We start from the raw sequence: 24,095 nt of genomic DNA, 5'->3' as shown, positions 1-24,095 counted from the left end.
CTGCTTGTATCATGAGTCACTAAGCAGAAGAAAGAGACTGGGGTCCTATAATCCCCTCTTAAGGGCACACTACAATGACCTGAGGACCTCTCATAAGACTCTGCCTCCCAGTAGCATCACCCTAACAGCCTTTCATACTAACATAGAGACTTTTGGGAGACACTGTCCATACTCAGAACAAGAAGCAAAACAGTACGCCTATGGTACACAGCACTGCAATCAATCTGAGAAGATCTGAAAGATATAGCCAAACCGATTGGGAAGTAAGATCTGTTAATAAATTAAGGCTAGAAAGGTATCCAGATCAATTATTCTGAAACTAGAATGACCATTACTAACATATATCTTTCTACTTTACAACTAACCTTTTATTTAGCTAATCAATTGTAGTAGTTCTCTGATTCATCCTGTTTAGCTTAAAAAAATACTGCTGGTTGCCTTTCAGTAAAACAAATTTATGACCTAATAAATAGCTAACAACTTGGCTAAAATAGACAGGTACTAATAAAATGTTATTCCTCTTGCCAAACAACTGTACTTGAGATGAAAAGATGAAGTTACATTTTCAAATGTGAAGTAACATTGACTCGTGAAGAGATTTTCAATGAAATTTTAAAAAAACCCTTTTCACTTACCTTACCAACTAAGCTGCCAAGCACTACGAGGAGGCTACTATTGAGAGAACTTGCTGGCCACCTTAACCTTTTGAAGGGCATTTCCTTAAAATTTTTTACGTTATTATACTGCTATAAGTGCCATTATTGCTATTGTGTTTTTTTAAAAAGCCCACCACATTTCTATCTAGGAAATCAGTGGGCCAGATATTCAGAAAGGTGAGTCACAGCAGAATGGCTTGTGTCTGTTTCATAATTTCTGAGGATCTTGATTGAGGAAGGATGGTTAGCTCCTTAGTGACTTGACAGTTGGTGGACTTATGATCGCCGGAGAGCAAGACAATCCATCGAGAGAACAGACAGTGAAAGGTGGACAAAAGTTTATTTACACTATTTATACCAGAAAAGGGTCCTGAGACTACCTTGTCCTGGGCTAGATACCCAGAACCAATAGCAGCCTCAACCAACAAACCTCCAAGCCTCCAATGGACAGTCCTGACCCCCTGACCTTTATTAGTTCTGCAAACCTCCAACCCCAGACCTCCAGAGCTCCAAAGCTCCAAAGAGGAAGGCTTTTCCCTGTCTTCCCTTCCTCCTCCTCCTCTGCAGGCCTCTCCACTCTGCACAGGCCTGCCCTGCTCTGCCCTGCTCCATGCACCTTCTAGAGGAGGTGAGGAGGCCCCGAATGAACTCAAGAAGCCCCAGATGGCCTATGGAGGCTTGCCCTGCTCTGGCGAGCGTTCCTCTCCTGCCACGTCTCCTCCACTCCTACTCCTCTCCTTCCTCAGACTCCCTAACTCCGCGCGAACGGTTTTCCCTCTAACCTCTCCTTTCCTCAGGACTCCAGTTTTTCTTCTACCCTGTCACCCCCTTACACAGCCTACATATACCCAGATAGGCTGCACCCTCCCCAGCTAATGGTTTCAAACTGCCATTCATGCTCCTGCCCTAAACTGCCCCCTCTCCAATCCCAATAGGCAGTTCACCACGTGGGGCTCGATGCTCCTCCCCCTCTAACAACATGCCCCGCCCCTTTTGGCGGCGTGCCCCACCCCTTTCCGCGGCATGCCCCACCCCTTTCCGCGGCATGCCCCACCCTTCGGCATGACACGCCCCTCCCGCCTTGCCCCGCTGGGCGGTGAAGCCAGCCTCTCAAAGCCCTGTTGGGTCTGGTGGCCAGGCCTGTGGGGCGGTGTGGCTCGCCTTTTGATATCCCGCCCCCTCCAGCAGGCTGAGCCAGGGGGCCACGCTGACTTGGGCCCCACGGGTTATTACAGGGGTCAACTGCCAGGGTCCTCTGAAGATTCCTCCTCCTCACACCTCTCAAATCAAGCTTAAGAGGCATCAAAAATCTAGAATTGTGCCAAATAGCGTGCCCACATGAGGCTTTTCACAGCTTGACTTCCTTACAACCAGGTGACTTAGGCTAGTCTGGTTTCCATAGTGATTCTGGTTTCAAATGTGAAGCATCTACCAAAACAGGAAGAAACTGTTGCCATATTCTTTGAAATCCTAGTATTTCTTAGTAACAGACACATACTAAGCCTGCCTAGATTCAAAGGGATATGACAGGGCCCACTTCTCAGTGGGAAGAATATCACCTTTATGTTGAAGGAATTTTGGAATAGGATATAATGTTTTGGGCCATTTTTCTAAAATACTACCTGTCACGAAGTCTTACACCTCCTTAGATTCCACACCTATCCGACTCAGAGATTGTATGGGAAAGCAAAACATTCTTAAGGCCAGTTAATCTTGAGAAATATCTTTAGAGATTCATAAGAACTGTCAGAAACGCATCATTTAAAATGAGTAAAACTGCATTCTGGCAATATTTAAGATGACTTTGCTATTAGAAACCTCAGTTTCTTCATACCAGTAACTCTTTTCATCTTGTATCCTTAGGCTCAAAGTCCTAGTAATAGTTCCATAGGTGCTGACAGTTAAAACATTAACTACATACTGCTTTTTTTTGTTTTTTTGCCTGTCCTGGGGCTTGAATTCAGGGCCTGGGCACTGTCCCTAAGCCTCTCTATGCTCAAGGCTAGCACTCTACCACTTGAGCCACAGCACCACTTTCAGCTTTTTCTGTTTGTGGTATTGAGGAATTAAACCTAGGGCTTCATGCATGCTAGGCAAGCACTCTACCACTAAGCCACATTCCCAGCCCTACATACTGCTTTTTGAGAGGTAGAATAACTAGTTTACGAAGTACTAGTTTAAATAAAAAGGAAAATGGCACAAAATATTTTAGAATTTATATATAAGGAAAATTATCTGATCTATCAAGAGACTTATTTATCTGATTCATGAATGCTCTGCACAATATAAATTGAGCTCATTTACCCCAGCCTATGGTTGAGTAAAGATCAATAAAAAAACCAAAACTGGTCCTAAGTTTTAGAAATGTACAAGCATGGAAAATGTTAAATAACTTTAAAATTGAACTGTGTAGAAATTGACCTTGAGACTGATAGACTTTTAGGTACCTGCCATACCTTTTCATTTCCTTGACATACAAGTTCTTTAGTTTCTAGTTTGCTTCCCCCCCCCCCCCCACCTTAGAGAAAGGGCGAAAAGTGGTGACTGGAATAAGCTAGCAAGAATAATATCTGGGTCCTTCTGCCAAGAGTTCTGCATCAGAACTCAAAATTAGTATTCAACAGTAGAAAACTGATGACTCATGGGGTATTACCTACACTTGTATGGCAAAGTTGGGTATTGCAGCATTCTTGTCATAGATGTAGATACAAAGTAGGCTTGCAAGTTTATAGTATAGTTGATAGGATCTGAATATTGACTCTTTTTTTTCTGGCAGTTGTTACTTATAAAAGGTTTAAAGGAATAATTGGCCTTAATACTGAGCAATTGTACATTTTCCCTTTAAAGGAGCTTCCTGGGTGAGTTGGGGCTTAGTTAAAGGGGCTGAATTTACCGGCAAAGCAATCCAGAAAGGTGCGTCTAAACTCCGAGAACGGCTTCAGCCAGAAGAAAAACCAGTAGAAGTTAGTCCAGCTGTCACCAAGGGACTTTATATAGCGAAGCAGGCTACTGGTGGAGCAGCAAAAGTCAGTCAGTTCCTAGGTAAGGTGACTTGAGGCGTCTTTGTTTCTTTTCAGTTAAACTTGAAATAATTTCTTGAAAAAAAAATTTATTGTAAAGTTGATGTACGGAGAAGGTTACAGTTATGTAAATAAGGTAACGAGTACAATAATTTCTTAATCCATGGTTAATCTACAATGTTTATTTAGATGGTATAATCTCAAAGAATATACAGCACCTTTCTACTCATATTGTGACTTTTAGACCCCAACAATATAGGCTTGACTGGAAACCCAAGAAACGCAGAATGCAGACACACATATCCAGTTCTGAATCTGCGTCTGCAAGATTCCTAGGTGATTCATTTTGCATATTAAATGTTGAGAAATGGTGTTGGAGAGTAAAGTATGTATGTCTTTGAATGAGTTCTGAATGTATTTACTATCCTTGAGTCCATTTGAGGAAATGACGTATGCTTCAGGAGATTGCAGCTCACTTTATAGTGGTTGCAGGTCAAGTATCAAGGGATATGTCGTTTGAGAAAAGCTGTTGTTGCAGTTCTGATGCCAGGCTTCCCAGCACCATGCCTCTTTCTTTATCTTTTGAGAATCCCAGCACTAAAACAGGTTTTTCATGTGGATTGCCACTAAATATACTGAGATTATCTTTCTCTTGGTATTTAGTATTTTTTGAACCAGATTTGGGATTGTTTCTTTTATAGAATTAAAAACTGTGCTATTATTTGCCATATTTTCTGAGAAGAGAGAAAATATAACTATGCTTAGCTAGAAAAGAAATGTAACATTAATTGTGCCCCTACCTGATGTGTATTTCAGAAATCATAAAAAAAGGTAGGTGATTTTCTTTTAAACAGAAAAAGAGCATGTATATCCAAGAGGCAAGGTTATAAATACATGGTACAAACTCACCTGAAAGATGAGTGATAGACTTTGTTTAAAAATAGGCAGTAGGCTGTCACTCATAGGTAGAATTTTGCTAAATATGAATGATAAAAACCAAGAGAATAACAGTGTTTCTAAGTAAGCTTCTTTTTTTTTTTTAATTAGTTGATGGAGTTTGTACTGTAGCAAATTGTGTTGGTAAAGAACTAGCTCCACATGTCAAGAAGCATGGAAGCAAACTTGTTCCTGAAGCTCTTAAAAGGGACAAAGATGGAAAATCTACCCTGGATGGTGCAATGGTAATTGCAGCAAGTAGTGTTCAAGGTAATAAAATGTCTTGGAGTTAAATTAATTCAGTTTTTCTTAAATTTACTTATTTATATGTTTATTTTTTAGTAACTGACTATAATGCTAGGAATCAAGCACAGGTTTTGTACATGCTAGGCAAGTTTATACCTAACTAGAAGAGTTTTATATAGGAAAGTCTTGTTTGCTTTGAGCATGATTTGTTTACTTTTAATACATTTACAGGATTTTCAACTGTCTGGCAGGGCTTGGAATGTGCAGCTAGATGCATTGTTAATAATGTTTCAGCAGAAACTGTACAAACTGTCAGATACAAGTAAGTTAAATTTTATTTTACTTTCAAGATTAATTCTCTTGTCACTTACTTAAAATCACGAGAGTTAAGATGTTACTGTAATTTTTTTTCTGGTCCTGAGGTTTGAACTCTGGGCCTGGGCACTGTTCCTGAGCCTCTTTGTGCTCTGGCTGCAACTTGAGCCAGAGTGCTACTTCCAGCTTTTTATGAGTAGTTTATTGGAGATGAGTTTCATGGACTTTCCTGCCCAGGCTGGCTTCAAACTGCAATCCTCATATCTCAGCCTCCTGAGGAGCCAGATTACAAGTGTGAGCCACCAGTGTCTGGCTCTGTAATTGTTTTTTTTTTTTTTTTTTTTTAATATTTTTATTTGACAGAATGCATTGCTTCACTGTTTTCTAAATTTGGAGAAAAGTTTTTGATTCTGTTTTTCTCAGTCGGGGGGCTTGAACTCAGGGCCTGGACACAGTCCCTGAGCTTTTTTCACTCAAGGTTAGTGTTATACCACTTTAACCCATAGCTCTGCTTCTAGTTTTCTGATGGTTAATTGGAGATAAGAGTCTCATGGACTTTCTTGCCTGGCCTGGCTTTGAACCACAATCCTCAGATCTCACCCTCCTGAGTAGTTAGGATTACAGGTGTGAGCCACCCGTTACCAGCTTAAGAAAAGTTTTAATATAATAGAATTCGTATGACTTTGCTTTATGTTACTAATTGTTATAAATGTCCATCATCCATAAAGAGAATTTTTGTATATGCTGTTAACTATATTTTGTCGATGGTGATATCTGCCTAGATAAACTTGACTAAGTACATCATCCTTCGTTAGCTCATTTTCTGTAGCATGACTGCTAAATTATGACACATCTTCACTAATCACCACTATTTATATTGGAATGAATGATGGTAGATCTTCTATTTCATGTGTTAAAGAATAGGCAAACATAGAAATGAGCAAGTATATCCACTAATTAGTATCATTTTTTTCTAATATGGCTTTGCAGTCTCTAGAGAGTGATTGTAAATTTAAGTCCTGCTCAGTTGGTATGGGGCAAGGTAGGCCAGTACAACTTTCTAGGTTACTACTTTATCCTCATATACAACCCAAGTGTCCCTCTCAGAAGAAACTTGATTTTGTTTGTTTGTTTGATTGTTGTTGTGGAGCTTGAACTCTGGGCCTGGGCTCTGTCCCTCAGCTCTTCAACTCAAGGCTAACACTCTACCACTTGAGCCACAGCCCTATTAACAGTTTTCTGAGTGGTTTATTGGAGATAAGTCTCAGAGCTTTCCTGCCCAGGCTGGCTTTGAACTGTGATCCTCAGATCTCAGCCTCCTGAATAGCTAGGATTAGAGGTGTGAGCCACTAGCGCCCTGCAAAACTTGTTTTGTCGTCCAGACACTCTTAGGGCTCTTTTCAGACCTGTATTTGTTCTTTGTCTGATCTATATTCCTACTAGAGAAGTAATCTCTAGGACTCTTTAGGAGACCAATGACTGGTGAAAGAATTAGATTTGTGTGTATTGGTCAGGTGAGACACAAAGGGGACTACACAATAAAACATGGGAAATAGTACAAATATTTTAGGATAGATTTACTAGAGAAGAAGATTATAAATAAGGACTGACAGGAAGTCTAAAGACAACAGGGAGGAAACTGTAGGTGAAGAGAGAGACAGAGACAGGAGGATGAGTTTGGGTGCCTTGTTAAAATCCATGAGTGCTACTCCTAATTGATAGGTGTCCCTTTTCAGGTAAACTAGCCAAACTCACATGACTGGCCAGCAACTGTGAGTCAGTGAGATTGGGCTTTATTACAAAGGAATTAAAAACAAAGAAGATGAAGTTTTAACTAGGCCAAAGGTGGTAGGATTTCACACAGTTTAAGCCATGCCTAAAAATGGATGCCGAAGCAGCAGCCTTCAATAAATTTATAACAAGTGATTTTTAAAGAGTTAAGAAAAGATCTTCTAGTTGTTTATTCTTTTTTTTTGTAGTTTTTACCACTTTCATTAGAACATATTGTACAAAATGCTGGTTTCTTTTTAATATTTTCACGAATCTATACAATGTACTCTTTGATCAGATGTTCTTTATATTTTGTCCTACTATATTATCTAGTAAGTGCCAAAATGTGAAGGACGTAATTTGCTTTTGCAACTGAATGAGTTTAGACCTAATTTTTCTTTTAAAAGAGGAGTAATACTTATGCTGTTCATTACTCTTGGTTACTCACTTATTGACAACATTAGTTTTTAGTTTATAATTACTTATTAGTCGATGTATTCATTGCCTTTAGCTTTTAACAGTTATCTCCATTTTATAGTTGAGTAATACAAAGCATAAAACATTAAATTGAGTTGTAGAACTAAAATATCAACCAAATGTGTTACAACCTGTGCTCTGCAGTGCAGAGAATAGTCCTGGGCCACTCTGCCCTTGATGTACCCATCTGTGCAAGTTTTGCACTCTATAGATTTATTTTCTAACACTTTAAAACGTACTTTTTATGCTCTTTGGCATCAGAAATACTAAAACTTAATTTCCATCCTAAATCAGCTTGATTTGCTCAATCTGGAACATGTGGACCTTCGAATCAAAGCAATATGACACATCTTGGATCATCACTTTTTTTTTTTTTTTTTTTGGTCGGTCATGGGGCTGAACTCTGGGCCTGGGTGCTGTCCCTCAGCTCTTCAGCTCAAGGCTAGTGCCTACCTCTTGAGCCACTTCAGCTTTTTTCTGCTTATGTGATGCTGAGGAATCAAACCCAGGGCCTCATGCATGTGAGGCAAGCACTCTACCACTGAGCCAACTTTCCAGCCCTGGATCATCACTTTTTAAGTGAGAGTTGGAACAGAAAATACAGAATACATCTGAATCCCTTTTGACAGAAATGTAAAAACTCAAATCTTTCAGTTTACCACTTAGAATTGTGGCATTGACCTCTAATATTCAGTGTGTGTGTGTGTGTGTGTGTGTGTGTGTGTGTGTGTGTGTGTGTGTGTGTGTGTGTGTGTGTGTGTGTGTGTGTACGTGTGTACCCCTGAGTTTTACTTTAATGGATCAGTATGAATTGGGAAAAGTTTCTTTCCTAGCAACAGCCATATAAAATCAGAAGTGACTATTAGACCAAAGTGAATTATGTTTAAATTATCACTATCATTTGTTCACACAGATAATTAAGCAGTAGACATGCATGTTAGATTTTCTCAGGTTTAAGACTCACATATACAGGAAATACTAGGTTTTGGTATAGTTTTTTCTATTTATAAGTTCTTAGTGAAGAGGATATAATATTATATGTGGGATATTTTGACAGAAGTTATATTTCTTTTATACTCTTTGGTATTCTTTTCATCTTTTACTCCCAAGTTAACTTGGGTGAGAATTTAGCTGAATAGCTTTGTGTTATTACTATAAAGATGACTTGGTCTGGGAAGTAATTAAATTTCTATTAGGATTTTAGAAAGAAGGAGATGCTTGAGAAATAAAGGATTTTGTCTAGGTAATCCTGTTTTCTCATCTTTGGTTGAGAAGCAGTCTGGTCTAGAAATGGAAAATGCCTTTTAAGGGAAGAAATTTAAAAAATACCTAGCTAGCAATAACTTAGTGATAGAACTGACCAAATCAATTCATCATTCTTTCATTTAATTTGTTTATAGAAATGCTATATGTTCTACATCTCCATACATCTTTATTTTCCTTTAAAAACTAAATATTTATGATTTTATTTTCTAATACAGCTGATTCAGTATAATAAATAAATTCATATTTTCACTGTAATACTCTCCCAAGTGGTTATTTTGAGTCCACATAATTTATATACATTATGTCAGAAAAACCCCAAATGTACTATTTAAGTGTTCTTATCTGATTTCTAATGGTATAAGGTAATGTAAAAGATCAGTTTACCATTTTTAGGTAAATATATTTATTTTTTTAGTCGTTTGTAGGGCTTGATCTCTGGGCCTAGGCACTTCCCCTCAGCACTTCAGCTCAAGGCTAGCGCTCTACCACTTGAGCCACAGCACTACTTCTGGCTTTTTCTATTTATGTGGTGCTGAGGAATCAAACCCAGGGCCTCATGCATGCGAGGCAAGCACTCTGCTTCTAAGCCACCTTCCAGCCCTATATGAGAACTTTTAAGAATCAGTTTAAATTATTTTTGTCAGACATTGACACTTTCGTCTTATTTTTTAGATTTAGAAAAGACCTACAAGAACAGTGGAAAGCAATAACTGACTGGAAACTACTATACTTAATTGCAGTATAGTACCTGTTAAATAATTCATCACACTTCTACATAGCTTCTAGATTTCACCTTTAAGCTCCTTTTGTTCCACTTTAAATTGTTTAAAGGAGAATATAAAATATCAGTAAGTTAGATCTATTGTTATTTTCCCCTTATGATATTTTATTTTTGAATATATATTTGTGGAAAATAAGCTAGATAATAAATATTTTCCTATAAGAAATTTACTACTTTATGGCATAGTACTTTATTGGTTATTATGGTGAAATTTAATTTAAATACTCTTTTAACTTCGCAAGGGTGTGTGAATAATTCCAGTGGTAGCTATCATATTGCCTGAAACCAAATGTACATCACATCCACTCATCAGTTGTGGTTTTCTTCTCTTCTAAGTATTGTCAGTTCCTTAATCCTCTATATGAAGGGCTCTGTTATTCTCTTTTATTTCTATTTTATTTTGTTAGGAACACATTAGTTTATCAGTCTTCTCAAAATATAGCATTGGAATAGAATCTGATTTTTGTTATCTGTTGTAATCGGATTAGGTATGGGGAGATTTACTTCCTTGTTTTGGTCATATTTTTCACTTGATAAGGAGGGCCTAAGACAGAATGTATGTTTTTGGTGGCTGTTTCTTTAATGACCCAAATCAAACTTGTCACTTTTTGAAAAGCTATTAAAATCTAGACCATTAATTTTTCTTTGGATAATTGCTGCATTTTTCTAAAATTGGATTCTTTCATTATACTACTTAATTTTCCTTCATTAGTTTTGATTTGTTATTGATTTCTTAATTTTGGCTTAATTATTAGCCACCCTTCTTATTTGTGTTATCACTAGTAATGATTTTATTATGTACGTGTATAGATTTCTTTCAGAAATTCTCATGAATAACATTTAATTACATGCTTACTTCTGGTCAATCTTGTTCCAATATTTAGTGGTTTTAAAGATTGAGGGATTCAATCTAACTGTATTCTCATTTAGGTCACCTTTTCTTTTTGTCTTAGTAAACTTTTTCTTAGTGTTGTCTTCCAAACCTATCCTTAACTTGGTTCTTTCTAAGATTTTATTGTATTCTGTTTTCTGTTCTTCATTACATTATCATGTATGCACAAGCAACTCTCAAGTCTGCCTTTTCTGGTAAGCTTTGTCTTAATCTTTTTACTCAAGCATCCAAATTATATATCACTACAGGTTTTTCTGCCACCAATATCTTTTGCTTTTTTTATATCAGCCACTTAGAATAGGCCTACATTATTTCAAATCAGGCTCACTTGTTTCCTGTTTCAATTTATGAAACAATTAGAGCTTGCTAAAGCATAGGTCCTGTCATTCTGTTAGATCATAGCCATTTGCCTAAATTAAATTGCCTATTAACTCCAAGATTAAACTTGAGTCCATAGATTCACCTACTAGACTGTTCATAAGCCAGGTACTTCCTGCCAACTTTTAATACTTAGATGAATAGAAAGGTATTTCTATTTTATTTCAAGATAATATTTCTGAGAATAGTTTTGAAGGTTGCATATAAATTGACCTTCTGGTAGATTTATTTGAAATGTTATTGCTGAAATATTATAGTTAGTAAAATCTAAAATCACTTCCAGTGTCCTCTGTAGAATGCACTGAAGACATTGGAGAAATTTCTAAAAATGATTCAAATAATAAATTAAGTCCCACTGATTTATTTAGAATATAATGCACATTCATTTTTACTTTTTTCTATTGACAGTGTTCGTACATAAAATCTAACTGAAACTCCAACTAAAGTTAACTTATTTTAAAAAGTAAGAGATCAAAAATAAGTTTTATATTTTTATTGAAGATATGCTTTCTAGGACTTAATACTATAGTTTGAATCTAAGTGAAAAGAAGGACTGAATAATTGACTAGAAAGAAATGAATAGGTGCTCATAAGTAAAATTGACTGCAAAGCATATTTAGAAGGAAAGTTAATAGGTGTGGTTATATTAAAAAAAAAAAAAAACTGCCAGGCCCCAGTGGCTCACATCTATAATCCTAGCTACTCAGAAGCCTGAGGTCTGAGGATCAAGGTTCAAAGCCAGCCCAGGCAAAAATGTCTCCAAGATTCTACCTCCAATTAACCAGCAAAAAAAGCCAGCCTGGAGATACGGCTCAGTTGGTAGAGTATCAGCCATGAGTGGAAGATAAGCTTGAGACCCTGAATTTAAATTCTCATACCAGCTAAATAAGTAAATAAAGCTAATGTAAAGCTATTTAATAAATGTTTAGTACTTTAGAACTTTCAAAAATGCTTTCAGTTACATATTATAAGTTGAAATGAATTGCAGGAGACTTGGCTAAGGTTATGTAGCCAGTTGATATTAGAATATAGTTCCCTGCTTCCTAGTTTGGTACTTTTTTTCCAGTTTAAAAAGAATTGCTACAAATAGCATGGAAGAACAAAATCATCATTATTAAAGACAGTATAACTTTTTTTAGAAATGTGATATACATAAAAATACTGTAAGTGTTGTGAAAGTTAATAAACTGCATCAGTAAAATAGGGAACATTCCAAATCCAGTGGAAGTTTTTAAGTCTGGGGGATTTTCTGCACTTGAAAACGTGAGAGGGACTTAAATTCCTGAGTTACGATGACTGTAGTTCACATAGTGCTATAGAGGTAAACATGAGACCAAGAGTTAGGATCACTTTTCCAATGCTAAAAAGCCACCACCCTAGTCATCTCATGTAGTTCTAGCCATTGTCAGTCATGTTCATGACTGCTTCCCTTCTCTATGAAGCCTCTATACTATCAACAAATCCTTGGAATGCTGAGGGATTGCAAACAGCAGGAACTGGCAGGATACAGTTATAGGCAGCCTTGGTGATGAGAAAAATCCCTAGTCCAGAGTCACACACACTTAAAGTTTAGCTAACAACAGCTTCTGCCTTTATCTGTATTTAAGCAGAATCAATCTCTCTCTCCCCACTCTCTATATATGTACCTGTGGATGTACATGTATGTATATGTATATTATAATACAGTATTATACTGTATTATGTTTGTTGTAATTATAATTACAAACTTGAAGCAAAAGGTAGAATCGAATTCATTGAGGACCATAGTACGATTACTTTATGCTTACAACACTAGTGCTAGGAAATAACCAAGCTCAGAGAAGCCAGTGGATCACATAATAATGTTCTAGTCCAGGTTAACAGTAACAGAGAATTTTTGTTAATCCCAAAGGTAGATCCAGTGTTAATGTGAATTGTTCAAGTACAGATCTCAAAGCACCTATGAAACATGATATGCAGAAATATAGATTTGCCTTTTTTATTGTTTAAGCAATCTACTACTTGGGGAAATAGATAAGAATTTTAAAAGAATGTTAAAAGCTTGGCTCTGAGGAAAACGGTATAAAGACTAAAACAACTACTGGGAGGTGTGCTTTTGGTATTCTTGTATAGGAGTTCAGAGGGGGTGGTCTTGGGTATGCACTGCCTCATGTTCTCAAGGGAGTCACGCTACCACCCCAGCTACATCTGTGCCTGAACTATATTTCCAGCCCATGTTTACCTTGGTTGTTTTTGAGGTAGGATTTCATGCCCAAGGTAGGGTCTTGCTTTTATGCCAGAGCCAGCCTTGGCTGCGTATCTCCTACAGTGCTTCCTCCTGTTTCTGGATGCATCCCACAGAGCCTAGCCATTGTGTTTTCCCCTGTAGCTGGGTAACAGGTACATACCACTGCACTCAGCCTTTGGTTAAGATGTTGTCTCCTGAATGTTTATGCCCAGATGGGCCTTGGTCTCTCCCACCCAACTACTTCAGATTACAGGCTTGAGCCACCATAATGAGCCAGATTATATATATTTTTAGAACATAGTATTAAAGAAAGATACTGGCTATTGTGGTTGGTAGTAAGTATTCTTATACATATTTTATAATTTTTCACATAACTTTTAAATTTTTGTTAGCATGTACTTTGCAAGTGGATCCATTTCCATGGATACATGTATTTTAGTCATATTCACTCCCTCTAATTTCCTTTCTTACATTTCCTTCCTCCTCCCCTTTTCCACATCCCTGAAAGTCCCCTTTTTACTTTCATATCCTTCTCTACCATCTAAATTCTACAAGGGAGAAAACCAGGGTATTTATCTTAGTGAGACTGGCTTATTTTGTTTATCATGATAGTCTCGAATTCCATCCATTTTCCTGCAGATAATATAATTTCATCCTTCTTTATGGCTTACAAATACTCCATTGTATATATAATGCATTTTCTTTATCAGATAATGGACACCTATGCTATGGACACTATTCTACAGTGTTGTGAATAGTGCAGTGATAAATATGAGTGTGTAAATATTTCTGTATATGATGCTCAAAAAACTTAGAATGAGCTGGGCTCGCACCTATAATCCTAGCAACTCAGGAGCCTGAGACCTGACAATCTGTGGTTCAAAGCCATCCCAAGCAGGAACTTCCATTGAGACTCATGTCCAATAAACTACTGAAAAAAGCCAGGAGTGGCACTGTGGCTCAAGTGGTAGAGTGCTCATCTTGAGCATAAGGGTCTCAAACAGCACTCTGGCCCAGAGGCGCTCTTCTAGATGTATAGGATTCATTAATGAACACAGTAAAAAGGTGTTGATTTGGTGAGACAAGATGTAAACAATCGTAAGTAAATTCTATATGGTATGTAAAAGGTGATACATGATAGAAGAAAGAGCAATTAAGAGTGAGTTTGGCAATGAGATGGGCTATTTAAAAGATTGGATACTGAGAAAATAATAGCTAGATGACTTGAGAATAGGTAGACACTGATACAGGTAGTCCAGAAAAACAAAGTGCTTGGTGTGTTTAATGACTGGCTAATAGCCACTTATTTACATTTCATTTTTATTCAACAGTCTTTATTCTCATCTAATATGAGTTTATTTTCACGTAAATTATACAGTGTTATGATTTCATTCTTGGTTGTGTTTTAAGCTATTAATGAAATTGAAAGTTTAGATTTTACCTTCAAGGGTAACTGAAGGTTTATTTAATACTAACTTCAGAATTCCTTATTTTATATTTATAATTTTATTATACTTTTTTAAAATTAAGATACGGGCATAATGCAGGAGAAGCTACACATAGTGCAGTGGATTCTGCTATCAACGTTGGTGTAGCTGCCTACAACATTGACAACATTGGTATCAAAGCCATGGTGAAGAAAACTGCAAAACAAACAGGACAGACACTCCTTGAGGACTATCGGATCATCGACAGTTCTCAGAAGGAAATTCAAGGAGCAGCAGGAAATGCAGACTTGAAAAGAGAGGATGAAGAGACCAAGGAAGTAGAGAAGAAAGAGACAAAGAAGGATGAGAAGTGATGGAAATACTAGGAAGTAACCTATACCAAAGCCTTACCACATGGAAGAAATTTTGTTAAATAGTCCAATGGTGGAATTCTCCCCAGATGAGTCAATATTTTTTAAATGCATTCATTCCTGTAAAGTGACAGTCCCACTTTTTGGAGCTTGTATTACTTGCAAGGAAAATAATCAGCATTCTTGCACTGGACTTTGGAAATATGCACACAGTAGTCTCAATAAGTTTATTTTCTCCTGAATGTGGCTACAGTATTTTTGCAGTTAAAATAAAGCTTTAATATATGTGCTTTCACCTAATTTAACCTAACCCTGAACTATTTTTGTATCTGCTAGCTTTTAGAAAGTCAAATAGGAAGTTATATATTTACATAAACCTCACATGTAGTACCTTAGTTCTATTTATACTAAAACAGATTGAAAATATTGTCTCCTCTTTTGCACTAATTGTGGATCTTTATAGATTCCCCGTTTGAATTTTCAGTATATAAGCTAAACAAGAGCAGTAATGTTACAATTTTAAAAAAATTCTCAGACAACATTTTAAAAGACTTCAAATCAGGGAAGTCTTAGAAGATTACTTGGTAGCTTGCCCATCTGTTAGGAAATGAGATGGCTTTCTGAGTTGAAATGAATAAAATACATCTTTAAGTCTTTTGGAGATTGAGACTAGTAGTAATATATTAGGTGCCTAGATAATTTTTCAGTATTAGTAATAAAGTGAAGTGATATTATCAGCTTAATTGGACAAATAGGTACATAAATCATTTTACCAATATCTGCTTCTGTAAGCCTAGTAAACTACTTTATAAGAATGAAAGTATGAACAGAGATCAGTTTACTTTTACTTTTTGATTCAATCATTGGAATTTGTGTTAAAAATACAAAAAGTTATTAAGAAAGGAAGTTCCTACTCATATTCAAGGTAAAGAATATGTGTAGTCATGGTAGTTTCTACTTTGGCAAAGGACATGATGCTGTTTTTTTAAGTTACAAATGTAATCTGATACCTAATCACATTTATTTTGGATTATTGATTTTAAAAGATTGGTATTGGTTTGTGTAGCTCTAGTCTATTCATTTCTAAACTTCTAGTGGCTCCCTAGTTAATGGACTATATTGAAGCTGGTAAAATAATGCTTTTTGTGAATAAATAATTCTCTGAATTGGCCTCAGATGTATTCATTGGGCTTGTATTTTAGGAATACAAATTTACTGTAGCTTTTTTCTAATCAAGGAATGGGTTACTAGTTTCTGAGATGATGGAAATAAAATTGAATTTGAAAAATAACTTCCAGTCAGGATCTACACTGGCCAGGTTGCTTATAGCTATAATCCTATCTACTGAGGAGGCTGAGATCTGAGGATCACAGTTCAAAGCCAGCTCAGGCAGGAAAGTTCATGGGACTCATAGCTTCAATTAACCACTAGAAAACCAAAAGTGGAGCTGTGGCTCAAAGTAGGAGAGCTCTATCCTTGAACAAAAGAACTCAGGGACAGTGCCCAGACCCCGAGGTCAAACCCCATGATCAACCTAGTTTTCATTGTCTACAGGCCTACTATGGTTTGTATGTTTCAAATTTATGTTGAAACTTGGTACCCTGTATAAAAGTATTTAGAGGCTGGATCTTTAGGAGATGATTAAGCCATGAGGTCTTTGTTTTCATGGGTGAGATCGATGCCATAGAAAAGGGCTAGAAAGAACTACAAAGTCCCTTTGTAGCCTCTTTCCTTATCCATTGAGAACGTGACATTTGTCTCATTTTACACTCCACTATTCTGTCATGTGTGAACACACCCCATACCCCATCTTTGAAGCAGAGACTAGTTTCCAGCAACAGTGAACCCCAGAGCTCCTGGTCTCCAGAATTGTGAGAAAGGAATGTCTGCTCTTTACAAATATGGTGGTTCTTTTTTTTTTTTTTGGGTCCGGTCGTGGGGCCTGAACTCTGGGCCTGGGCTCTGTCCCTTAGCTCTTCAGCTCAAGGCTAGTGCTCTACCACTTGAGCCACAGCGCCACTTCCAGCTTTTTTCTTTTTGCTTATGTGGTGCTGAGGAATCGAACCCAGGTCCTTGAGCATGCAAGGCAAGCGCTCTACCACTGAGCCACCTTCCCAGCCCAATATGGTGGTTCTTAAAGCAGCATAATGGCAATACTTTTTGTCTACCGGAAAATCCAACTGTATATGTTACATTTACTCCTATCAGGGCTTTTCCTGATAAATGAACTTGGTGGTATAGCTCCAGGTATCAACTGGCTACAGAACTAATGGTAGATAATGTTTACGTAGTTCCTATGTCTATGCCAGTCCTTAGAAGTGTTTTATCTTTAATATCATTTTATCTTCAATAATATGACTGACCTGGGTATTAGAAACTTTATTTCACAGAATAAGACTGAGAGGTTAGGTAGCTTGCCCAACATTATGTTAAGAGTAGAAAAAAGCCACCTACTAGCCTTAAAAATGAGGGAGAAAAGCAATTATTTAATCAATCTTCTTCCATTAACAAATGTAGGTAGATGAGGATGAATGGCTTTCATAAGTTTCCCAATTCCAGCTGCTTAAAAATTACTATGTTATCGTTACAATTTCTTTGGTGTAGCCAAAGGAAAAAATTTCCAAGGTAAGCAATTTTTCATCAGATTTTGGGGAGAGTGAGCTTTTTCCTTTTCCTGTTTTATTTGAACGGAAAGCTATGTGTTGGGAAAGGTGCAGAGTCCTATGATACCCTCTCCCTACCCTCCCATCAGAGTCAGCCTTTGAACGCTCTCTAATTCAAGAGATAAAGAGCCAACACAGTCTGGGACTTTGTGTGAGAATATCATTCCCATTCAGGCTCAATGAGTGTTCTTTTGTTCTGTCTATACATGTGTATGTGATCCTTTCAGAATCTACTGGGGAAGGAGTCAGGATCATTCCACTGTGGTGTAAGAGAAATGCATAGGCAAATTTCCCTGCATGGCTCCTTAGGGAAGTACTATGTATAAGAGACTCACACATACTATTGGAACTAATCTTGTATCTGCTGTATGTAAGGAATACCTTGTTCCATCTGATGCTGTGCTGTTTTCCTTGGTGATTCTTAAGCCAAGATGCAATGGATAAGAAATGAGTCCTTTTCTGGAAATGCTAACTAGTTTATGGTCTGCTTACCAGTCTTCGGGCTGTTGCCAAACATTTCATATTCTACATCTCACCCAAATGTGATAACTTCTTACCAAACTAAAGTTTGTATTTAGCAACAGAACTACTTTCAAACAGAACATCGATTTTTGAAAAGCTTACAGTTTTTCAATAAAAATATTCAAGAATCTAGAAAGATAAATATATAGATTAGATGAAAAAATACATAGATTGGATGAAATATTGTCCTAAGATATATTCTATAGAAAGAGATATCATGTAAAGAAACAGCTTGATCATTCAAGGTTATTCACTGGAGAAATGTAGAGAAATGTGCTTTCCACTCACATTGCACAGGCATGCTCTGTTTAAATTTTGCAGACAAGATTTGGAAGTCAGGGTCAAAAGCAAACTGTTAAGAGTATTTGATGAAAGAAGTTTCACCTAGGTACAAGAAAGGCTCTCAAGAGTTCACTGGCTTGGCAGCTAAAAGGATAGGAAACTTTTGACACAAAATTGTTTTTTAAACTCGGAGGTAAAGCCATCCAGTGATTAAAAGGTTGAAACAATGGCTATGTTGTCAGTTGTAAATTGAAGAGTGGGGTTGTCTTGCAGGATCAGCCATTTGGAAGTCCAGTCAGCTAGAAGTGTGGCAAGACTTGACCTTTTGCTGTCAGTAGGCGAGCAGTGAATGGAAGCCTGAAACAAGTATGAGTAGCTGATATTAGACCAAGAAGTCATGTAGAGCAAAGGAACAGTTGGTTTACATGAGAGTGGATGAGTATTCATTTAGAAATACTGTGGAGAGCTGCGGGAGCCGACCAAAGATGGCGCGGCCGCATGGCACGGCCAAGCCAAAGATGGCACTGGGCTTCCGCCTTCCGCCTTCCCGATGGCGAGTGCTCTCTGTGAAAAACAACTCCTTATATGGCTATGACTTGGCTCCTAGTTTGCTTCCGTGTTTGCGACCCTATTGGTATATGCCACATGGCACCTCGGGATTGGCCATTCAGGAGGCTTATAACGGGAGTGCGGATGTGGGGCGAGAGAGAAGCTAATAATCAAGGTTCCTGAATAAACTGCTTTGAGAAGAATCCCGGGTTGTGTCTTCCTTGCTGGTCGAGGTGGATGCGACAAAATACAATTAGAGGTAAAGAGGATTGTTGATCTGGATCCAGAGGAACAGAGGATTCCACAAGCAAATCAGAGAGAAAAAAAACCAACAACATTAATTCTAGGCCTTGACATTTCATAATCTATGTGCTGGGTTACATACAAGAATTCTAAAAGTAAATCACACATAATCATCCCTAAGTAATTCTCACCTCTCCTCAATCTAAAAGAAATGAACTCTAGTTAGGAGAAAAGGAAGATATGAAGGACATTGGTGAGTGGGATTAATAGGAGACTGGCATGAATTACTTCATATTACCCTTCCCTTTTCCACTGAAGTATAAGTCCTTTGAAAGCAGTTGAATTGGTGGTGTTAAATACCAAAAGAGATCAACACCTTGCAATGGAAAAGAATTGTTGACCTAACAAATGACCCCAGAAGCCATGTTTGTTTCAAACATCCAAACCCATCCCCCCCCCCTTAAGTTTTGTGGTCTGTTACAGACCTCTGTACAGACCTATGTCTGTACCTTATACCAAAGTCCATTCTTCTCAGTATTTGAGATAAAATAGCTTCCCTAAGAATTGGGGTGGGAGCTTGAAGAACAGACCTGATTGACTACAGGTTCAGGTCTGCAGTAAGTCACAGGTCTTCTCTGGTTGGTTGTGTTACACCTCATGCACCTATGGTGCAGCCAATCAGAATGAAGCCCTTGTATCTTAAAATCCCCTAGATTCAGCCACTTCTCTGACCCTCTCACACCTGTTAAGAACCACTGATTTTTCCAGTTTTACTCCATATCTTTATTTTTTATTTTTTGGTTGGTCGTGGGCTTGAACTCAGGGCTTGGACACTATCCTTGAGCCTTCCCCTCTCCTCCTTACTCAAGGCTAGTGTTCTACTACTTTGAGCCACAGGTCTACTTCTGGTTAATTGGAGTGATTACAGGAGATAAGACCCTGCACCAGAATCAACTCCAAATGGATCAAAGACCTCAAAGTCGAAGCGGACAGGGTGTCCCTAGAAGGAACAGGAGAAACTTTGGGCTCCTTAGCACAGGCCAAGGTTGGGCATATGGGATTGCATGAAACTGCAGAGCTTCTGCACAGCAAAGGACATAGCTAGCAAGATCAATAGAAAGCCCACGGATTGGGAGAAGATCTTCACTAGCCATACAACAGACAAGGGCCTCATATCTAAAATATACTTAGAACTCAAAAAATTAAATTCCCCAACAACAAATCCTCAAAGAAACAACCACCCCAAAACCAAATACAGCCAATGTGAGGATTGGCCCCTAAGATTCGGGACTTGCTTTTCTCTGCTGTCTTTTTCCACAGCAAGCTGCCATGGGGGTCCCCTCAGACAGAGCCCTGCAGGTGTTGGCTGGCAGCAGGTCCACCAATTCTAAATTGTTTCTTACAAATACACTGTAGTCTGACTTCCTCTATGTAAATTAGGCATGTTAGTACTGACTGGCAAGAATTTGTCAACTCTGATGTTTTTTTATAGTTTGTGAATATTAAAGATATGATGTTAAAAAAACCCATCCCATTAATAATTGTGCTAAAGACTTAGACCTTTCTGAAGAGGAAATAAGAATGGCCAATAGACAAATGAAGAAATGCTCAACTTCTCTAGCCATAAAAGAAATGCAAGTCAAAACAACATTGAGATTCCACCTCACCCCAGTTAGAATGGCTATAATCAATAAACCTAACAACAACAGATGTTGGAGGGGATGTGGCCAAAGAGGAATCCTACTGCATTGTTGGTGGGAGCGTAAACTTGTTCAACCAGTTTGGAAAGCAGTATGGAGGTTCCTCAAAAGACTCCACATAGAGTTCCCCTCTTACCCAGCAATCTCACTTTTGGGCATTTACCCAAACAATCACAAACAAGGCCACACTAAAGCTACCAGCACAACTATGTTTATCGCAGCACTATTCACCATAGCTAAGATATAGAACCAACCCAGATGCTCCTCAGTAGATGAATGGATCAAGAAAATGTGCACACACACACACAAACACACAATGGAATTCTATGCCTCAATCAGAAAGAATGACATTGCCCCATTTGTTAGGAAATGGAAAGATTTGGAAAAAAGTATATTAAGTGAAGTAAGTCAGACCCAAAGAAACATAGGTCCCATGATTTCCCTTATTTGTAATAACTAGCATACATCTAGGATAATCTTGCCAGACAAGCAGAAAAGGTCAAGAGCTATGTACATACGACTATGTAAGATGCTGCTAAGCAAAATGAACCCCAAGATAGGGACACAGAGGTTTTTTCCTTGTCGCTGTTGTTTTTAATGTACTATGTGATTTTTTCTTTATTTTTTATGTATGTTCTTCCCCGTGGTATAACCCTTGTCACTGTATTTGATTCCCTGTATTTCATTCCAGTGTCCTGCATCTTGTATATACATTCCTAATTTGGGGAGGGGAAGGGAAATAACAAAATTCTGAAACCAGGATACAGGTTGACCTATTATAACAATGAGATGTACAAGACACTATGTTGGAAAAGAACTTTACAACTTGGCTGGTTCAGCGGGAGGAATTGGGGAGGTGGGGAGGGAAGGGAGAATAGGGAAAAAACAAAGGAGGAGTAACACTGCTCAATAGGAAATGAACTCATTACCTTATTCATGTAACTCTAACCCCTCTGTAAAGCATCTTTAAAATTAAAAAATAAAATAAAAGAGTCTCATGGACATTCCTGACTGGGCTGGGCTAGTTTCAAATTGTGATCCTCAAGATCCGAGTCTTCTGAGTAACTAGGATTACAGGCATGAGCCACCAGCACCTGGCTATATCCTCACAGTAGATCTCCTTAAGTTCAAAAGACAAGAACTCAAATAACCATGCCATAGTGAGAATAGGACCTTACACATCACCTTTACATAGTAAAGTTAATTATTATTAGTTGAATTAATTCCTCAAAATTCTTCTGGCCTACAAATGTGGTTCTTTTGGACACATTAAATACATGATTGGGAGCTGGGTGACTCATGCCTGTAACCCTAGCACTGAAAGAGGCTATGATCTCTGGAATGAGCTTTTAAGCCAGCCTAGGCAGAAAAATCCATGGAACTCTTTTTGTTTGATTTTATTGTCAGGGTGATGTACAGAGGGGTTACAGTTACATAAGTAAGGAGTACATTTCTTGTCAAACATTTTTACCTACTCCCTCATTTTTCTCCCAGTAACTCTTCCCTTAATTACCTTCCCCAAGTTGTAAAAAGTTCATTTCCAACATATTATCTTGTATTAATGAGACTCTTATCGTCAATTAACCAGCCAAAAGCTTGAAGTGGAGGTATATCTGAAGTGATAGATCAACTGCCTTGAGCAGCAAAAGTCAAGAGTATAAAGCCCTCAGTTCAAGTCCTAGTACTGGCACAAAGCAAACAACAAAAACAACCAACACACTACTGGTCTAATGTTGTTTTTATATTTTTTTCAAATTAATTTTAAACTGTTCCCCATGCTTAAAACACTCCACATTTAAGAAATTTTACAATTTTCTCAAATCTCCCTTTTTTTCTATCAAAACCCACTTTCTAACAGAAAGCTAATGTATATTTTGTATACTAGCTTCAAGAATAGCAACCATAGGTCCCTAATTTTTCCTGTAAATTTCTAATATTTTTCAATAGTGTTTTCCAAATATGTTAGTAAACAGTTGCCAGGTAAGTATTAATTATTGTGTCTTTTATGCATTTTACCTTTGATTTCCCTTTTTTAGGGATATAACATTTACTAACTCCTATCCCAGGAGTGGGAAAGTCTTTTTCTGACAAGGTCCATTTGGATATTTGTAACATCATTTGATTTTCACTAAAGGCAGACAGGCCATGGGCATTTGTGTCTGTCTCATCAATTTACAAATGGTTTCACAGACCTAATATGATGTGAGCCAGATGTTCCCTATCTCTGTGTCCTACACCTACACTAAAGGCCATTCTTCTGAGCACTAGAGATGAACTGAAATGAAGAAATTCCTTACCAGATACACCACTTGCGATTTCTGTTGGCAAACATGATGCCAAAACACTTTTATTAAACTGATTCAGGAAAATGTAAGAAGTCATTATCTTACACTGTTTCCTGTAGGTAGTAATACAAAGAGGTTTATTTGGCTCACAATTCTGTTCCAAGGTTGAGGGGCCATAACTGGTGTTGGCCTATATGTAGTCAGAGTCCCAAGGTGGTGAAAGGCATCAATCACCAGGCCAGCATCTGGCTAGGACTCTAACCCAACTGGCTTTGATATCAGACTCATCTGGAGATAAACCATGAAGATAAACCATGAACTCATTAGTTCCATGAATGGATTTCTCCACCCAAGAGGGCCAAGAACTAATCACGTCTTATGAGTCCCTAGTTTCATCTTACTATCTCAGTCTAGGACTCAAATTTCAATATGAATTTTGGAGGCGATAGTAGCAGCCAGTGCATCTTACCTTTCTATTCAAAGATGAGGAGCTGGGAAAGAAGGCAATTAAAAGTTAGATGCCTCAAGAGAATGAAAATTGTATATCTAAACAGATAAAATTTCAAGTTGTAGTGGACAGTCCGCAGATCTGCCTAAAACTAAGAGAAAAGCTCTTGGTTTGGAGGCTCACTTCTTCCCCAATTCCGGCAGTATCTTTCCAAGGCCCAATCCTCCTACTGTATGCCTAAGCACAGGCTCTGGTGTGCGTTCAATAGACCTTGCAATAAAGAAAATATCACACCTGAGACCAGAAAAAGGCAGATGTGTAGCCAGTGCACCAAAATTCTTGGTACCTGAGCAAAGGGTGACCTTCCACCATGTAGGAGAAGGAATGATGGCCCAAGTTTCTGGCCCGGTTGTGGAATGTTAATCTATGGCCACTAGTTCTAGCCCCACCCTCTTGGAATCGCTGCTGACGCCCTGTGACATCACCATGTGTCCCACGCAAAGGAGGAGGGGCGCAGGGCGTCACCATGGCGACGATGCTTGCCATCCATCCCTTCTTCCCCGGCTCCAGTGGATCTCTTCAGATCTTATGTCCCAAGCTGTGTGGAGAGGAGGGGCACAGGAGGTCTCTGACCTGCCACT

General features: G+C 38.0%; 1 protein-coding gene across 1 annotated transcript in view; it reads left to right on the top strand.

The window, feature by feature from the left end:
• Positions 1 to 15,933, top strand: part of Spart (spartin) — a 31,714-nt gene extending 15,781 nt beyond the window's left edge. The window contains exons 6-9 of the mRNA XM_042685613.1: positions 3,504 to 3,698; positions 4,724 to 4,882; positions 5,090 to 5,180; positions 14,495 to 15,933. Of these exons, the coding sequence (XP_042541547.1) occupies positions 3,504 to 3,698; positions 4,724 to 4,882; positions 5,090 to 5,180; positions 14,495 to 14,765 (716 nt within the window). The 3' untranslated portion in view covers positions 14,766 to 15,933. The remainder of the gene's footprint in view (positions 1 to 3,503; positions 3,699 to 4,723; positions 4,883 to 5,089; positions 5,181 to 14,494) is intronic.
• Positions 15,934 to 24,095: the final 8,162 nt, after the last annotated feature.

Source organism: Dipodomys spectabilis, unplaced genomic scaffold (genome assembly GCF_019054845.1).
Source record: "Dipodomys spectabilis isolate Male_0828 unplaced genomic scaffold, ASM1905484v1 ptg000095l, whole genome shotgun sequence".
NCBI lineage: Eukaryota > Metazoa > Chordata > Mammalia > Rodentia > Heteromyidae > Dipodomys > Dipodomys spectabilis.
This window is presented reverse-complemented; position numbering and strand designations above follow the sequence as displayed.